Source organism: Prunus mume, linkage group LG3 (genome assembly GCF_029339155.1).
Source record: "Prunus mume cultivar Tortuosa linkage group LG3, ASM2933915v1, whole genome shotgun sequence".
Lineage (NCBI taxonomy): Eukaryota > Viridiplantae > Streptophyta > Magnoliopsida > Rosales > Rosaceae > Prunus > Prunus mume.
Window position 1 is genome coordinate 27,567,763 of NC_142700.1, and position 19,442 is coordinate 27,587,204.

Below are 19,442 nucleotides of genomic sequence, written 5' to 3' on the forward strand. Positions count from 1 at the left end.
GCCGAGAAACTTCTTGATGATAAATGGCCCGAGTTTGGTAATGAGCCGAGAAACTTGAGATTGGCTCTTTCATCTGATGGATTCAATCCCCACAGTTCTCTAAGTAGCAGATATAGTTGCTGGCCAGTTATCTTAGTTACATATAATCTCCCTCCATGGCTGTGCATGAAACGAAAGTTCATGATGTTGACCTTATTGATTTCCGGTCCTAAACAACCCGAAAATGATATAGACGTCTACTTGGAGCCTTTGATTGATGATTTAAAATCTTTGTGGGATGGGATTGGAGGAGTGTATGATATACATAATGGAGAATACTTTACACTCAGAGCTGCATTAATGTGGATAATTAATGATTTCTCTGCCTATGGAAACTTATTTGGTTATGTTGTTAAAGGATATAAAGCTTTTTCAATTTGCGGCGATGATACACCTAGTCACAGGTTGAAAAATGGCCACAAAATTTGTTACATTGGGCATAGAAAATGGTTACCAATCAATCATCCATATAGGAGGCAACGTGCAGCTTTTAATGGGAAACCTGAATATGGCACGCCTCTTGAGCCATTAACCGGAGAAGAAGTGCTGCATATGGTTGAAGATGGTGACAGAGTTTATTGGAAGAAGAAATCAATATTCTTTGATCTCGAGTATTGGAAATACGTTCCTGTGAGGCATGTCCTAGATGTTATGCACATTGAGAAGAATGTTTGCGATAGTATCATGGTACATTGCTGGAGATCCCTGGAAAAAATAAAGATGAGATTGCTGCTCGATTAGATTTATTGAACATGGGGGTCAAAACTGATTTGCAACCGGAGTATGGAGAAAGACGTACTCGTTTGCCTCCCGGGCCTTGGAATTTGTTAAGAGCAGATAAGAGAGAGGTTTGCAATTCTTTGTATGGTATGAAGGTCCTTGAAGGTTATTCTTCAAATATAAAAGATCTTGTATCTTTACAAGATTGAAGACTTCTTGGCCTTAAATCACATGATTGTCATACCTTAATGCAACAATTGCTCCCTGTGGCAATTCGTTCTGTTTTGGAGAAGCCTGCAAGGTATGCAATAACTCGTTTGTGCTTCTTCTTCAATGCTATATGTGCAAAGACTATTGATGTTTCCAAGTTAGATAAGTTGGAAGAAGATGTAGTAGTTACTTTGTGTTTGCTTGAGAAGTACTTTCCCCCTTCATTCTTTGATATCATGGTTCATCTTGTAGTACATCTTGTCAGAGAAGTTCGTCTATGTGGGCCAGTATATTTTAGGTGGATGTATCCATTTGAAAGATATATGAAAGTGCTAAAGGGGTATTTTCAGAATCGTACTCGTCCCGAAGGTTGTATTGTTGTGCGGTATATAGCTCAAGAAGCTGTAGAGTTTTGTACTGAGCATTTATCTGATGTTAATACAGTTGGAGCGCCTTCAAGCCAAAAGATGAGAGTTTCAAAGCCATTATCAGGATGCACAGTGAGCGTAGTTGATCGAGACCTGTTGAACCAAGCACATCTATATGTCTTGGAGAATACGGAGGAAGTACTACCTTATATCGAGTACGTATGAGTTTTATTCTTTAAGTTTCCATTTTAAATTATTTCTTATGTTTATCTTATATGTTTGGGACCGTAATGCTTGAATTTTTCGTGTCATGTAGGCAACATATGATCCACATCAAGACCGCTTATCCAAAATTTAGAAAGAGAACAAAGTGGCTGCAGGATAAGCACAATAACACTTTCATTCAATGGCTACGCTTCAAGGTATATGTTATTGAATAACATATTGGACTTTTAGTTTTCTTCTTTCTATGTTAGATTGAATTAAGATATGATTAATTTGCAGGTTCAAACTGAACGTAATGAGGAAGACAATCATGGCGTATCAGAAAAGGTGGCTAGCAGCTGGTCCAAACATGGCAGTGCCATCATATAAGAGCTATCTTATTTAAGGTATTAAATTTAACATCAAGGCACAAGATAATGTGTGGACAACTCAAAATAGTGGAGTTTATTTACTTGCATATACCATGCAAGTTGCTAGTGCCAAGGATAAAAACCCAATTCTCCAAATATGGGTTTCTATGGTGTCATTCAAGAAATTTTGGACCTTGACTACCAAAAATTTACAATCCCAGTCTTTAGGTCTGATTGGATAGATAGTACTTCTGGTCTTGTAGTCGACGAACTTGGATTTACCCTTGTAGATTTGAGTAAAATTGGACATAGGAATGACCAATTTGTTTTGGCTTCTCAAGTCAAACAAGTATTTTTTGTTGACGACCCGATGCATCGTGGTTGGTCGGTAGTGTTATCAATGCCTAATAGAGAATATAATTATGTTATTGGTGATGATGATGTCTTAAGTGATGTGAGAATTGAGTGTGAGCCATTTACTAGTGGGATGCCAAATGTTGACACATTTGATGAACTAGTGGGTGAGTTTGGGAGTCAAAATATTCGAGATGGGTGTGAAGATATATGGATTGAATGACGCTTATGTAATTGGGAGTGTATGACATTAATTTTCTAATATATTGTAATGTGATTTCTTCACTTTCACTATACAGGTTTTGGCCACAAAACAATCAGTACAAAAAATACTGGTTCAAGATTACAAACACGACGGTCTTGATAAAAATATGAAAAACAAACGTCTGTTCTAATAAAAAACGACGTTTTGGAGCATTCAACAACCGCAATATATTTACCGACGTCTTAAAGCAACGTAACAAAGAAGAACCACGACGCTATTGTGAAATAATTATTAGTCGGAGAAGCATAAAGAGCCGCCATGTAATTCCAAATAACACGACTCCAATCCCATAATACCGACATCTAAAAGACGAGATATCTAACCAGAACGTTACAAAAGATGACGTCGTCTTAACTTTACCACGTCGCATGTTATTTCATAAACGAAGTGGAAAAGGATGAATTCATGACGGTATTTTAAATCCATTAGTAAATTTGTCGACGTTAAGATATATTTGGACGTCGTTCCTTTACAAAAACAAAGTTATATGAATGTATCCACGTCTCTTTTCTTATGATAATGTCGTTAAAATTTCTTTACACGGCTAATATCGGATTAACAACGCCGTCTAATAGGAATTAGATGACGGTAATTTTTTTAATGATGACGTATATATTATGAAACATGGCTGTCTTTTGCATGATAACGACGTTGTATATTGACGACAATGTCGTCTTTATAAATTAATATGTCGTAAGTAATGACTCCAACATATTTTCCACATCGTTTATTTTAAGATCATGTCGTTGAAACTATTTTACATGGCGGTGAACTGAGAAACCTTGCCATGTCAGATCCATTAGACGACAATTATATTTTAAGAGATGACGTATAAATTTTGTAATACGGCTCTCAATTATTTGTAACCGACGTTGTTTATTAGTACAACGTCGTCAGTTTAAATATATGCGTCGTTCTCATCCTCGACTGTTTTTTTTTGTCTCTTTTTCCATTACAAAGATGTCGGTTATTATTTGTTAATGACGTTGTTTGTTTTAACAACGACGGTGATTTAGCGTCGTGGTTTGACACCCAAATATATGTCGATCAATTCCACGACGGTTTGAAAACTGAATACACGACAGTGAATTCCCGTCGTCTTTATCCTTTTTTGTAGTAGTGCAATGAGAACAAAAGGAATAAATTGGAAATACAACAAGGGCCGTATACAACAAACATCAACCGTGTGCACCAAATAGTGACATACCCATTCACACAAACCCCAAGTCTAACGTCCCGCCCAATAACTCCCACCAAAATATCCACCCAACAACTCCAGCCAATAACCCCGCCACTTGCTCACTCTCATTTACTTCTGGTCATTATTACCTCCCACTATTTAATTGTAACACAGGTCCATGAACCACCATATTTCCATCACATTAACTCCTGTAAACCTCACACCTTGCGCATAAATTTCACTCACATCAGAATAACTTCTAGTTTGGGCACAATAATTTCTACACCAACCCGCACTAAATAATCAACAACCATGGAGCCAAACCCCCCACAAAACCCGACTGTTTCCATTACTGAAGGAGGGTACATTGAAACAGCTACCAAATCAGCACAGTGATGCAGACTTGGTCCATGGACTGTAGCAATGTCGAGCTAGCACCATATTTTGGAAAAATATCCACGCAAACATTGTTTCAAAATTGTCGAGGGCCAAGCTAGGTGGGGTGTCATAAAGAATCGCACAATTCGGTCTCGTTATCAAGCCAGGATGCATCTCCTACATATAAAGGCTGTGAAAACTAAAATTGTAAATGCCCCTGCAACTGCAGCTTGTCGTATTCAAGGAATCTGAGGAAATGGCTTCACTTGAAGCAAACCAACTGGAAATCAGTTTCGAACTATTTCAGAAGTTTGCAAAAATTGTGGATCTAGAAGGAAAGTGGGACAACATCAATGTCGGAGGGGTGATGAATTTAATGGGTCGCGGTCGCCGCAATTAAACGGTACGCAAATCTGAATGTGACCACAAACAAAAGGTTGGACTTCTAATATTACTTTGGACCCTGTCAAATGTTGTGGAGATAGTGTGTAAAATGGAACTATGAGGTGGCCTCTTTTTGTATTATTTAACTATGAGGTGCCTATTTATGTAATTTGTATTATGTCAAGTTGAGATGCCCTCTTTTGAAATTGGTTTTGTATTATGTAAGTTTGAGGTGCCCACTATTTTTATTTTGTATAAAGACAGTTTGAAAAATGTAGTACATGTAATTTCGATGCATTATTTTGTATTCTTAAGTACACGGGTTCGTTTGTGGAACAACAGTGAACCCTGCCTGTTAAGGGACTCATGTTGTATATATATACAAGGGATGCCTTCGAATGTATCCCACTAAGACAACAAAGATGACCCCACAAAATCTCCTGCTGTTTCCTCTTACAGCCCCTAAATTAAGCATCAGATTATAAGTATGATATAATATGAATAGTAAGCGATAATAATACACAGCTTACAATGCAAATCCAATAAAAGTACAATACAAGGCAATATAAAATATATAAAGTGCCACTATAACACCAATAACTCAGCAATATGTACCAATCAACAAGCAACAAAGGAGGGCATGTACTGTATTTGCAACTGTATACCATGTCGTAGTTGTACTACATTAAGGGTATGACTCAAAAGTAAATGTGGCAGTGGGCCTAACCGATGACAATGGAAAATATTGAAATAAAAAAAAAAGTTACTCGGAAGAAAATTGACGTGGAAGGCGCAACACCACATTTTGGATCCCCAATCAGTCCATTATTAATGTTGGTGCGCTCAGAAGGTTTTCCCTCCACTTTGTGCACACACAAGTAAATCCCATTGAATACAAGCTGACCCTTTTTAGCAGCCTCAATATCGCAGATCTTGAACAAGAGTTCATAAATACTAAATAAGGAGATGAGTAGGAAGAGCCTCCGTAGCGGTGTGGCTGAGTCAGTTAGCTCTCGGTTGCACGCTCAAGACTCAACTTCAAGATGTCTAGGGGACATGGAAGATGCAAGTTCACTATGGTCACGGGTCTGGTACTGTGGGAACGCTTGTCAAAACGCATACATCATGGACAGTTTCTCATCCTAGAAGGAGGTTTCAAGTATGTGGAAGGGTAAGTTGATTGAGTTTAGTTTTGTGCTTAGGCTGTTGAAATTTGGGATTATCGTGGATTAAAAAAGTGATGGTGCGCCTATGCGTTACAATAAATTGTTTTCGTTTATGCAGAAGAATGGATGCACATTTTGGGAATGGGCTGACCCAGAGATGTGTGGCAGATCGAAGCACATAATTCCCGACTTGCTTAGGAAAATAAATCGGTTGGAAGAAGAAAAAAACTGTGGAAAAGGCAAGATGAAAAACCCCTGGTTTTGGGTATCTCTGTTCATGTTTGTAATGGTATTTTATTTGTTGTTTGCCAAAAGTAATGGGAGGTGTGGTCATCTACAGTTGGCAGGTTAATGTTGGTTAGGTATTGGATGTAATGGAAGAGAAGATATGTATTTTAGATCCGTTATGGCAGACATGGTCCTTCTGCATTTCCTATTGATTTCCAATTGCAATTCAAAAGGCATTGCCAATATTGTGCACCTATCTAATTTTGGGTAGGAACTGTAATGTACCTTCAATCGTCTTGACAATGAATCCACCTCAAACATGACAAATAACAAAATAAACGACGGTCACTCCCCTCCCAAAACTAGAACCATATTACGTAAAACAATAGCAGAGTTGACCTTGTAAATGGCCCACATTTCCCCCTTGCGTTGTCTGAAGTTGCAATGAGAAATGATGAAGTACTACCAATGTCACGATAATGGCGTAACAAATGCATTTGAATGAGTTTTATGTACGGGATGCATTTATGGTTGGCCTTCTAGGCCCTTTCATTTTGGAGACACATTTTACTTTGCGATACCAATATGACTACAAAAAAGGTACAATACAATACGAATACAATCTCAAGAAAAGTACAATACCATGGCAATAGTGTCAATATAAATAGGGAATACATGACATTCTGTAGCAAAGGAAACCAATATAAGCCAATGTCACTGAAATCACAATACACATGACACCAAATGCAATACAATTGAAATTGAAATGAACAATACATAACAAACCAACAGAAATGATAATTTGTAAGACTTAAGTGGCAGTGGAACAGTATTTTGCACCTGGTTTGATTATGACCCGGGGCACCGTATGTTCAACAATGTGTACTAATCCTGGCCAGTCATTGAAAGGGACTTGTTACCTTGCGTTTGTAAGGCTGCCATGACCGTTAAGTGAACCGACTTTCATGCTTACGACATCACTGAAGCTATGCGTCAACTTACCAGTTTATGAAAACATACATAGAACCTAAACAACTGTCACCTCTACGCAACCTGCTGCTTGTTGGTGATGAGGAAAGATTGTTTGCATGTATTTTGGTAGTGGCCCTTCACACAGCACCTTGAGCATTTGTTTTCACGCCGGTCCTCTCCTTTAGAAGGTATTCTTTGTGTTTTACGACGCCCTGCCATAACCTTAGAAAGAGGAGGGAGGATTTTTATATTGTGCAAATGATCGGGAATAACCCATGTCCCTTGAGGTGGTACAGGATAAATGGATTCAGCATATGCAGCTGCCCATGTTGCTCGTGTGTAATACGAAGAGGCCAAGGAGTCGGGGTTCAATTTCAAGTGTCGACATACCGCAATAGCATGCTTGCACAGGAGTTGCTCTAAGTCAAACTTCCTGCATGTACAATTACGGTTTTGCAAGTTCACCAGCCCGTTCATATCACCATCCAGAACATTATACTCATCATCATTGATTTTGACCACATTCATCCTTGAAGCAGCGTCTAACCTCTTCCTTAACTTCTTCTCGCCTGAATCAGGGCACAACGTAGATTGACATTTCCTTGCTAAATCTCGCCGTTGACTAAACCAATACAAAAGCAGATTTGTTATTTCGTCAATCAAGTGTACCACCGGAAGCATCCTTGCAAAACGAAGAACTGAATTTATGGACTCCACAATATTTGTTGTCATCACATTATATCGTCGTCCATCACAATGGGCTCGAGACCACTTCTGGAGGCCTGCACGTACTAGATAAGTTCGCACTCGATCATTCTTATCATGGAGAAGTGATGATTGAACTCCCCTAGACGATATGACTTCACTGCCCTTACAAAATACCCTAATATTGGATCTCGCTGCTTCAAGCGAAATGAGGCTTTCATATTGCCCTTCAAGTGATAACAGCAAATTCCATGTGTTGCCCCAGGAAAAACTTTTTTCAACCCATTTCGTATGCTGACATTTCGATCGGATATGACAACAAGATTCGCGCAATCACCAATTGCATAATGTAGTTTTGTCAAAAACCACTCCCACGCTGCATCCGTCTCCAAATCTCCAATCCCAAAGGCAATCAGATATATATTACGATTTCCATCAAATGCGGTCGCAACAAACAAAACACCTTTATACTTGCACTTCAAATGGGTAGCATCAACGGCAATGACAGGGCGCATTGACGACTGAAATCCTCTTATGCATGCACCAATTGACATAAAAAAAAATATAAGAAGTGGTCGGCTGCATCAGTCTCAATGTATGTCAAAGCTTCAGGATTTGTACACTCCAATTCATAACAATATGAAGGGAGAAGGGAATATGACTGTTCTGCAGACCCTCTAATTGTTTTGAAAGCTAACTCTCGGCTACTCCACGCTGTAGCATAGCTTATGGTCACCCAAAAATTTGTTTTCACATCTTTCTTGATATCAGCTAGAGTATAAATGGTGCGCGAATCCTTGAATCTCCAATTCACACTGTCGGACAGCAGTCCAGTCGTAGCTTGAGGATGGTGACTGGTTACATACCTTAGATCACATTCATGAAACGGATCGTATTTAACAACCCTAAACTCATGTAATCCAATTTTATATGCTCGAACTTGCCAAGGGCAAGGAAGCTGCCAACAACGAACACACAACCGATGCTTCCCAGATTGGACGGTTCTCAATCGAAAGTGGCCTCTAATTGCTTCTAAACTTATGGTTTTTAAAAGGGAAACCTTATTTGGAAAAACTCGGCCAACCTTAAAATTTGCTTCCCAATTTACGCAACAAAGGCCTCCACCATAATCAATCTGTTTCAAACTCTGACCATGCATCAAATCAATCTGGCTTGTGTGCATTCCAGTCGAAATTGATTGTCGAGAAGGTTTAGATTGCACCTGTCTACAATGCACAGTGGAGGGTTCAAAATTGTTGTCCCCATGACGATGCATATTTGACTCAGAGTACGGTTCCTCTTCATTGCTAGGTTCACAGAAATTAGCAACTATGTTTTCCACACTTTCAAAATTAACATCTTCAACCCAATCTGTTCAATTCAATCCATTTTCACCATTTTTAGTTTTGTTGTCCCCAATGACCTCATTTCTATGTTCCACACCAAATTTAGCAAGAGCATTGCTACTCTCAATGCTAACATTGCCATTGCACCCTTCAATACCATGACCTTCTATATTTTTCAAGCTTGCTATTAAAGGGGTTACTTTAGAGGCCATAACATCTGTGTTGTACTTTACAAAATATTGAACATCATCATTGTCTTCAACCCTTATGTGCTTATAGACAGATGAGGATAGAGGAACTGAATACTTCAGTGCCACAATGTCTTTGTTGGGATCTGCATCCATGATCTTATAAATACGCTGAACAAGGTCGAGAAACGTTATGTTCTGTGACACTATTATGCCTTTAGCCTCCCCACCTTCATAAATGTCAATGTTATCCTTCCGAACCCAACTTCCATTGTAGCATACCAATATTCCAACAGTATCCATTTCTGCAAATAACATCAATAATGACTAGACCGATTAATAACATTTAACCACAAAAATTAGGTCCAATAATAACATACGCAACTATCATTCCACTACCCGTATCATCTTATGAATCCACAAATCTTCAATTTCAAATTGTAGCTGCTTCAACAACGAAAATTTATTATTTTCTCTATTTCCTCTCATTTTGTATATATGCCTGGGTTCCAAGTTATTAACAAACTCAACTAAACATACCATGACAGCAAGATGCCCCCTCTAGGCTATAAGGGTTTTAAACAAATTTAAACACCTTCTACAGAAATATCAGGTTGTCATACAAAATGAATAATGCAGTATAATATCAAACACCCTCAACCTTACTCAAAAATCATTTTGTATCACAACCTGTGCAGTATAATATCAATTACCAAATTGGAAACCAAAACACACAAACTAAACTTCTTACCAAAACAAAACCACAATAGCAACAAATTCCCACTCAAATACCTCAAATTCCCTAGTTAAGCATCTAAATTGAGGCTACAACTAACCTAACAAACCTATTTTTAGGCCACACAAAGTTAACATATTATTTTTCTGTGTGCTGTTATTTTGGCCATTATCAAACACATTGCACTACATTATACAGAATTCAGTCAGTTTTAAACAAAAGTCAAGTTCACCACACAGATCCCACTACAAATAATAACAAAAACTATGAATTTCATCATATCAGAACTCCTTCAAATTGAAAAATTTAGCTTTTTTGCCCATGTGTGGAGAAAAGGGGATAAACGAATTTATAAGACACATACAGTACAAAATCAATATTAGAACTCACCTCCGTTCACAACGACGACGGAACTCGCCACTGTGGAGTCGCGACAGTCACTTCGATGTGAAGGTCCACAATGGAGGTCATGCGTTGCGCCGGCTCCGCTATGGTCAAACTAGGGTTCAAAATTTTTGGCCAACTAGTTTATGATGATGGATGGCTAGCGACTTAGAGCTGCTCAGTGCTCTCAACTTGGAGTTCAGCCGCTATTTGGGAGACTGCACAAACAGGGACGACAGGACTTGGGAGAAGTTGCCTTTCAGCAACAAAGTGCTAAAGAGTCTTTTATATGGAGGGCACTTAGGTAATTTCAAGTCCCCAAGTGATTATATCAGAATAAGATTTTGAAAGTGATCATTTGAGAATACAAGTTTTGAAAAGTGATTATATCAGCATATTAGTGAATTAACAATTATTTTATCGTTGAAAAAAATTAAGTAAATACAAATTAAAAATCATGTTGTTGCCATCATACGTGTGGGGCTCAGGATGAGCCTACTCCACTCTTCACATTCATTCATAGTGGATCCTTCTTTTCCCTATAGCAGAGACATCAATTGGTTGGTGGGTTTCGTCCCCTAACTAGAAGATTGCTTTAGGGCTCACTGGTGTAGCCGTAGTTGGTGGGTGCTTGTGGAAAAGGGAAAGGGAAAAGAGGAGTTAGGTTTTTAGTGTGCCAAATCACATCCCTACAGTCCTTGTAACGACTAGGACCACTGGAAGAGACAAGTGTTTTTTAGAGAGGCATGATGGTATGAGCGATGTTGGGGTGGGTAAGAGTGGCGGGGATAGGGATTGGGAAGGGAAGTTGGCTTTTGTAGTTTTTTTTTTTTAAAAAAAAACTAGGCTTTTGTAATTTTTAGTCTTATATTTTAATTTTAGATTGAATTAAAATTTCTATTACTTCATGTTATTAGATTTTTCAAGATTTGCTGATTTTTGAGTAAAATTCCGTGCGGGGAATATTAGCATGTAGATTCTTTGATCCTTGAACTTCCTTCCCCTTCTTCTCCCTCAATCCATGTGGGAGCAAATAATCCAGCTTCCAATCATAAGGCGCCATGTGGACAAGAAGAATATCTCCTAGGTCAATTAATTAAGCTCATTTATTTGGTCAATTAATTGATACTAAAAATAGGGATATTATCTTAAATATGGTTGGAAATATAATCACCAATTAAAAAATAAATCACCAATTTAGGATATTATCCTATTTGGAGATATCATCATCAATTAGTAATTTGATCCCAATCAAATCCCTAATTGATTCAATCTCTACAATTTGGGGAAAGAATATATTCCTTCCAAATAAGAAGATATTCTTTGAAAAACCATAGATGCCTAAAGCCTTATAAATACATAGCATCATTTAACACATAAGGTAATTCAAAAATTTCTCTCTCAACCTAAAAAACACCCGAAACCTCTCACACTCTCTCTCTCTCTCTCTCTCTCTCTCTCTCTCTCTCTCAAAAATTATATTGAATTTTTTTAATAATTGAATGGAAATTAAATTGTGGGACTCGTGACTTTTACGAATTGGTATGTATCAATTGAGAATAGTCATGTTATTAATCGAGGAAAAATAAAATATTATTTATTTTGTTTATGAACAAAATAATAATAATAATTTATGTGAAAAGTTGCATTCTTTCATAGAAATTGAAACATTGCACTTCTTGGATGAAGTTGCATTGTTTCATATGTAAAATGTTGCATTCTTTCATAGAAATTGAAACATTGCACTTCTTGGCTTATGGATGCAACATGAAAAGACGCATTTGTTGATATTTTTCAGTCACATTTTTTTTTGAACAGAGGCCTTGTTGCCTATAAATAGAGAAGGTCCTAAAACATTTCATTTATCCAATTGTAATCCAACAATAGTAGTTTTTAGAGCATTCATAGCATTATATTTTTAAAAATATAGTGAGTTAGTAAGAGAGAATTCATACACAAGTTTGAGTTCGCTTTTCTTGGGGATTGCAGTTCTACTTCAACAAGAAGTTGATCGTTGTATCTTGGGAGATATTTGCCAAGTAAATCCTAAAAGCACCTGTGAGGAGACAATTTCGTCTTAAGGAGATAGAACCAAATTCTAGACTCGATCATCTGTAAAGTATTCTTAATTTTCCTTGTCGTTAATTTTTTGTATTTATTTCGAATTTATAGTGAAGTTTTATTTTCAAACTTCTGTAAATATAGCAATTATATTTATATTTTTACCAACAATCTTAAAACAAAATTATTGTGGTTTAGTTGCTATATTTGAGGTATAACATAAACTTAGTTTTTACTTAAACTAATGGGACCAATTGCTATATGTTTATGGTAAATGTTTCATTGAGTTCGGGTTTCCTTTTAGAAGAGGAAAGGAAAGATGGTTAGTATCTTTCCTTGAATACCCGTAGTCAGGGAAGCAAATAAATGTGTTTGCCTTTTCTTTGCGTTTTAACATTGAATTTTATTATGAATTACTTAACCTATAAATGTTACATATGCATTAAGATGAAAAGGTGCAAAACGGTTTGCATATGTAGTCTGCACGCGTGTAGGGAATATATGTATATTGGCACTTGAGATTAAATTAGTTGCTTTTATCGAATGCCTAGTTTAATTTTAACTACATCGTTTGAATGAATAAATTGTCGCTTATTGGACTATATTTTTAAGTTGTTTCAGACTGTGACTCTTGGATATGTCATAATCAATTAAGGGTTGTCATGGCCTGTGTATATATTTGTGGCAGTTCCATGCGTTGGAACAAAATCTTGTATAGAATATTAGGTTCATGCACTTTGCTGGGGTTGTTGGAGATATACAGACCCATTTGGATGTCCATCCATTTGGTTGGATTCTTTTAAGTTAGGTGGTGTGATTGTAGCATTTTCGAACCAACATCTTCTAGGAGGCATTTCCATGCTGCAGTCCAATAAAATTGATATGCAGGAAAATGTACAAACCCATATGCTCTGTATTACGAGACAAATGAGAAAGCGTGTAGGACTACGCTAACAATCATAGAGTCATGCCAGCAACCATGTTGGTCATGGTTAGTAACCAGTCAAAGTATTTCAAGTGAGGCACTTGGTATGAAAACTTTGAGGCTTCAAAGGGGGAAAGCTAATTAGTAGTTATGTTACCAAGAGCCTAAGAAGTAAATATATTTTAAGAATAAATATCTCCATTGTAGACACTTAAGTGAATAACAGAAACACTTAAGTGAATAAAATGAAATTACCTCGGGAAAAAAATTAATCAAATAACCTGTTAATTAGTTTTCAAGATCCTACGGGGAAAAAAGATTAGGATCAATACATACCACATCTTTCTAATTAGAAACTGTTTGAGCAATGAGCAAACAGGATTCAATTCTCTCTTACTTCCTCCCAAAACACCAATAAATTAATTGAATGTAATGAAGAAATTTGAATGCTATGAGAACTCAATTTGAATGCTATGAGAAATTTGAATGCTACGACAAAAAATTAACTGAAAAGAAAAAGAAAGAAAACTGCATTTCTAATCCTTCAAATAAACAATTCTATTTCTCAGTGTCTTTCATTTCTCTGCCCCAGGAGCATGCATGATATGTATTCTTCTTGTGCACGTCTCCATGTCTGTCTGTCTGTACTTAGAATGCCATTTGAGTCGTCACTCCATCATCAAAATGACACTCATATCGAACATGCCTACGTACAGAGAGCAGTATTGGTCATAATTATGCATGAAGCGTAAGCTTGCCCTTCTTATCTTCTTTGTTTTTTCGTGAAAAATAATAATAGAGAAGGGTAAGCTTGATTCTAAACAATGCACAACTCATGCATGTGCTGTAAAAGCACGTCAAATGATAATGCAGAACCAACCACATATGTTTTGATACAAAGACAGCTAAGCTTTGATCATGGAGAGGCATAAATTAGAAATGATAAGATCAAACACCAAAAGTTGTAGAAGACTCCTATTCCGGGTAGCGTTTTTTATAGTCCTATGCTCTTTACAAACCCCAGACTCGTTCATTCACTCGCTTGGATTCAGTCTCTCATATTATTACAGTAGGCCAGAAATCAATAAAAGCAAAGAACATTGCAGACAAATTGGAGAATATATAAAGTACAGATCACAAGAAGCAGCCAATCCCAATGCCAATTTACCACTAGTGCGGCCTAAGACTAACTTAACGAAGGAAAGTTGGAGACCGTTTGATACAGATAGAGAGTTTTGATCATGAAGGAACTGGTGCCCCAGAACAAGTTCTGTTTCTAATTTGCCAACCCAGGTACTAAGAAATAACCATTACTACTATATCAATTACAAAAAGCATAAAGAATAACTAATTAATACTAGGAAAACAGAAACCTTACTCAAAGATCCAATCATTATAATTAAATGAAGAAATTCAAGCTTCATTCAAGACAATAAGGAAGCCACACTCAGCTCCAGAAAACAAAACTTCAAGATGTGTTTCCCTGTTTGTGTCATCTACAAATTGTACGATTTATTTTTGGGGGAAAGAAACCAGACTTCTAACCAAACAACTACTTGATGCTATTCAGTGTGTATAATAAATAAACATGAACCAAATACCATATGGTTTGTAAAAGGGATATAGAGATAATTAAGATGTCATTTCCTTAAATTCCAATGAAGAACTTGGTTTTGCACGCCACCCTTAAATTAATCACGGTTTCCTAATCTATTTGTCACATTTGTTAGGTCTCCAAAACCAAGAATAAGGATTAGCCCCAAAACATGAAACTACCAAACAAAATCCTTAAAATGATACAAGATAGAAAATGCAGAAAAGAATGAGTTTTACACACAACTCCAAATCTGAACCTTAAACTAAACAGTAATCAATATGAAACAGCTACTGAATTGAAACTTTCATTTAGTTGGTTTAAACAACCTAACTTTCTGCCAAGAACGAGATGGATTCAAGCCCAAACACCAAAATACAATAAAACTCAAATAAAATAAAAAGAATTCTCACCAAAATGTGGAGCAGTCAGTGGTCGTGGGGTAGTTGATCCTTAGCTGCAGTGAGAGGAATTTAAAAAATAAGCAAAATTAAAATCAGAAAGAAAAACATTCAGATCCATAAATAAAATAGAGAAAAGGAAATAGGAGGACAATCCAAACTAGAAAGCCTAAAAAACACCAAGAAAGTTCGAGTCTACCTCTGTGGTTCCAAACCCAAAAACACATTTCCTGGGTCATACGGATGAGGGAGTAAGAAATGTTGAAAACATTTGGTGAGAGAATGGAGAGATTAACATTAACAATGGAGATTAGTAAGAGAGAGCCAGAGAGGACCAAGTTGGGCATGGAGTGGGTTTCAGTTCTGATTGTAAAAATGTTGAGGGTAACTCACGTCATTTTTTAAAACAAATGAGGAAAATACGGCCACATTCACAGCTGTTTTCAGAAGCAGCTGCCTCTAGTTTTGACCAATAAAAAAAGAAGCAGCAGTTTTCAGTTGCTTGACCAAACACCTAAATCATTAAAATTTTCTACAGAAACAGCTTATTTTGGCCACACCGCAATACCAAACCAGCCCCTTAAGAAATAGAAGTACAATCTTAGAGCAAGATCCAAGAGGAAAAGACCCATATATGTTAAGTCGGTAAAATAATCTAATACAAATTGCAGATAAGTACCAAAAGGATTACAATTACCGGGTCAAGAAGATGGTAGTTGAGCTTCCAGGGAATGGAGGATTTTGCTCTATCTGTTTAACATGAGGACCAGCTTTTGCACGATCATTAGGGTTGGCAGCAGACAAAACTTCTACCTCTTCAAGATCCAGTTGTCTCTTAATCAAGTCTAAGTTCTGTTTAAATACCTCAATCTCTCCAAATGGTAACTTCAAATCTAAGGCCTGAGCCCCAAGTTGAACTGCCTCATTCTTCTTCGACTTCACGAAAGGCATGCAAAGTGTTTATACCAAAATGAACAGCCAATGAACGACGGACACGTGGCTAAACCATGGCCATGTGGTGCCTTCGGCACATACCTTCGAGAAGACCTACCGATCGCAACATTAGGGCAACCTCACCCCTCTGGACGCGTGGCAGTCCCACAATTGATGTCCAGAGTCCCACATCGAAATTCTAAGCAAGTCGCACGCCTCCCAAGGCCTATAAAGGAGGACAATCATCCCAGCTTGGAGGTAATCAATCGAACTTACGGCATTCGCCTATTGATCGTAGTTCAAACTTACTAAATCCGTACTTACTAAAGCATCGGAGAACCTTCGGCCGGTACCACACCGGTGCCCTAGGATTTACCGTGTGTTTGCTATCTTACAGATCGCACCCCTATCGAGGACAACAGATACCAAGGGAAAGAATCACTGTTACGCGGAAAGTATTAAACCATTTTTCTGCGTCAGCGTTTAGCGCCGTCTGTGGAAGCGATAAAATCAACCTACAATTCCTAAAAAAAAACAAATGGGAACCACTTCAGGACCACAGATTCCTTTTAGAGGACGGATTACCGTACGGCATGCCAAGTGGAGCAAGCCCCGCTGCACCCTAGCACCCTTTCATAATCCTCCGATGCTTCAGACGACGGTCGAAGCGGAGCTCTGGCTCAAATGACCTCGCCGGAAGGAGATGGCTAAACTCCAAGAACGTAACAATCTCCTTTCGTCCAAAGTAGACGAAACCCAGCGGTTGCTTAACCAGCAGGAAACACAAAACGTTCGGACCACCGAATCTTCCCGAGTCAGCGGACTTCCGGTCGGCGAAGAAGAAGCGGGGGCAAAGGCAACGCTGCGCCCTCAAATGCCGGTGGTCCCGCCACCCGAGAACCAACCTCACGTGCGAAGAAGGTGTATACCGATTGTCGTCATCGGATAAATGATAAAAAGGATGCCGAGCGGCATAGGTCCCCAATCCGAATAAGCGCCCGTTTGGGGACTCCCGGATGAGGGTCCCGGGGATAAGTCGCCCATTCGGAGGGTTCGGGGTTTGGATTCGGCCTGAGTCCGATGATGAGTACGTCCCGGCGGGGCAGCGAATCAAGCTACGCTCGAAGCTCCCGAGTACTCAAAAGCGCGAACGCCAAGTCCGAGGAGAGCTTACGAGACTTCGATTCGAAGCGTCCTAGCCGAGACCCGCCATCCGCCTACTCTTTCAGCGAATCCGAAGATGGAGGATGACCGAACTCACCCTGTGTCACTCGATTGGGGAAAACTTCAGCCGGACCGTTTACGTCGTGATCAAGAAGTCGATCGGACGAGGAGGTGCAGCCGTTGCGCATACCTTTCTATACCGGTGTGGAAGACCCTTGGCGCACCTTCACTCCTTCAATCGGCGGTTGGGTGTAAGGGCCTCGGCGACGAGGGGTAATGTCCGCTATTTCCGTCTTCCCTTACCGGCAAAGATCGAACCGGTTCTACCGTCTCGAACCGAGGGCGGTGAACTCCTTTGATGGTGAAGCAAATTTTCCTCAACCACTTCATGATCGACGGACCGTTTGTACTCTGCCGATGATCTATACACGATTCGGCAAAGGGAAGAAGAACCCTTACGCGAATACGCAGCGCGCCGATCCACGAGTACTCGAGGTGTCCCGAGACGGACGATAGGGCTGCCTCACGGCGCCTTCAAGAGTGGCTTACGGTCCTCTCACTTCGGTACCTTGTGCACGGTAGCAACCGGCGCACATACGACGAGTTGATGAAGCGGCGGCGGTCCATGCGAAGGTCGAATACTTCAATTCCAAACCTGGGCCTTTGGCACGGAAGGAGGAGTCGACCACCAAAGTTATCGGACCGAACCGATGACTCGATGGCGAGGACACAAGCGGAAGGGCGGCCGTGATACCGTCGGGGAACTCAAAGAAGGGACGCGGAAGTGCGGTCGAAAGACCACCGAGCTCCCCTCGAATCACGATCGTGCTCGGAAGTCTTCACCTGCTGAACACGACCTACGAGACCGTTCTAATGAACGAGCACGACCAGATTCCAAAGCCAACCAACCGAAAGCCCGGTCGGCAGGATTATCGGATATCGCAAATTCCGCCGATACCACCAGCGACCACAATACCAAGCGCATCCGATCACCGAGAAAAATTGTTGAGCGCTTGATTCGGGAAGGAAAGTTGGATCGATACCTCACCAGGCCACCGCAGCCCGAATGCGAATCGGCGATCAACATGATCCACATGATCAGCGGCGGTCCCACTCTGGCGGGACCCTCAAACCGTTCGGTAAAGCGATGTGCGTGCAGCCCATCGCCTCGTGTCTTCGGCATAGACGACGATCGAGCCGTAAGTTGCGTAAGGTGGGATGGGAGCCCATCACATTTTGTGAAGAAGAGGAGGAGGATCATCTACCCCACGACGACCCGATGATCATTCGTGCCGAGATCGCCGATTACGATGTGGGTGGTCGATTGATACAAGCTCGGTGAGCGTAATCTTTGCCGATGCATTTAAGGGATCGGAATTGCCGGCAAGATGGTCAATCGGCAAATTACACCCTACTCGGCTTTTCGAGATCTGGTCCAACGGTCACCGGTAGCATCACCGCCCACGCCTTGGCGTCGCCCCAGAAAACAATGACCTACGACCAATTCCTCATTGTCGATTGCCCAATGGCATACAACGTCATCATCGGACGAACGGCACTCACAAAGGTCAAAGTCCACTTGTCGCCCCACATGTTGCGATGAAGTTCCCAACGCGCGCGGAGCCATTCGAGGCGATCGGCTCAGCGCACGGACATGCTATGCCACGGCCCTTAAGACGGTAGCTAGCAAACCGCCCATGGAGGCCATGACCTTGCGGGGACTACTGAGCGGTAGCGAACCCATTGGCGACCCGGAGGAAAACCCGGCACCAATGCCACAGCCCACCGAGGAGCTCGAGACCGTAATCTGAGCGAGGGTTCCCGATCGGTCGGTAAAGATCGGCACCAATCTAGATCTGACCTCGAAGCGGTTCGCCGACTTCTTACGGCAGGCAGCGGAAGTCTTCGCTGGTCCTATGACGATATGCCCGGTATATCACGATGTCATCAGCCACAAGCTCATTTCCACCGCCCACAAGCCGGTCGGGCAAAAGCGCCGATCGTACGATGCCGAACGGTGCGAGGCAATGCGTGCCGGTTGACAAGCTCAAAGCCATCGGCTTTATTAGGAAAGCTACGTACTCGCTTGGCTTGCCAACTCGGTCCATGGTCCGGAAGGCCGGGGAGGATGGCGAATGTGTCGAGGACTATACCGACTGAACAAGG

The 19,442-nt window shown here is 40.1% G+C and overlaps 1 protein-coding gene and 1 long non-coding RNA gene across 3 annotated transcripts; both read right to left on the reverse strand.

Annotated features, from left to right (window-relative positions):
* Window positions 1-6,911: 6,911 nt before the first annotated feature.
* On the reverse strand, window positions 6,912-8,059 carry LOC103327127 (uncharacterized). Its single transcript, XM_008229413.2, has 2 exons — window positions 7,632-8,059; window positions 6,912-7,461 (listed from the first exon to the last, which is right to left on the reverse strand). Exons 1-2 carry the CDS (start codon window positions 8,057-8,059, stop codon window positions 6,912-6,914), a joined length of 978 nt encoding a protein of 325 aa, XP_008227635.2.
* A 5,522-nt stretch (window positions 8,060-13,581) lies between these two features.
* On the reverse strand, window positions 13,582-16,150 carry LOC103327124 (uncharacterized). Of its 2 annotated transcripts, none has more exons than XR_016125653.1 (3): window positions 15,877-16,150; window positions 15,192-15,235; window positions 13,582-13,890 (listed from the first exon to the last, which is right to left on the reverse strand). It is a non-coding gene; the product is annotated as an uncharacterized LOC103327124 (long non-coding RNA). The 2 variants fall into 2 exon arrangements; XR_016125652.1 differs by lacking the exon at window positions 15,877-16,150 and adding an exon at window positions 15,379-15,803.
* Between the last annotated feature and the right edge of the window lie 3,292 nt (window positions 16,151-19,442).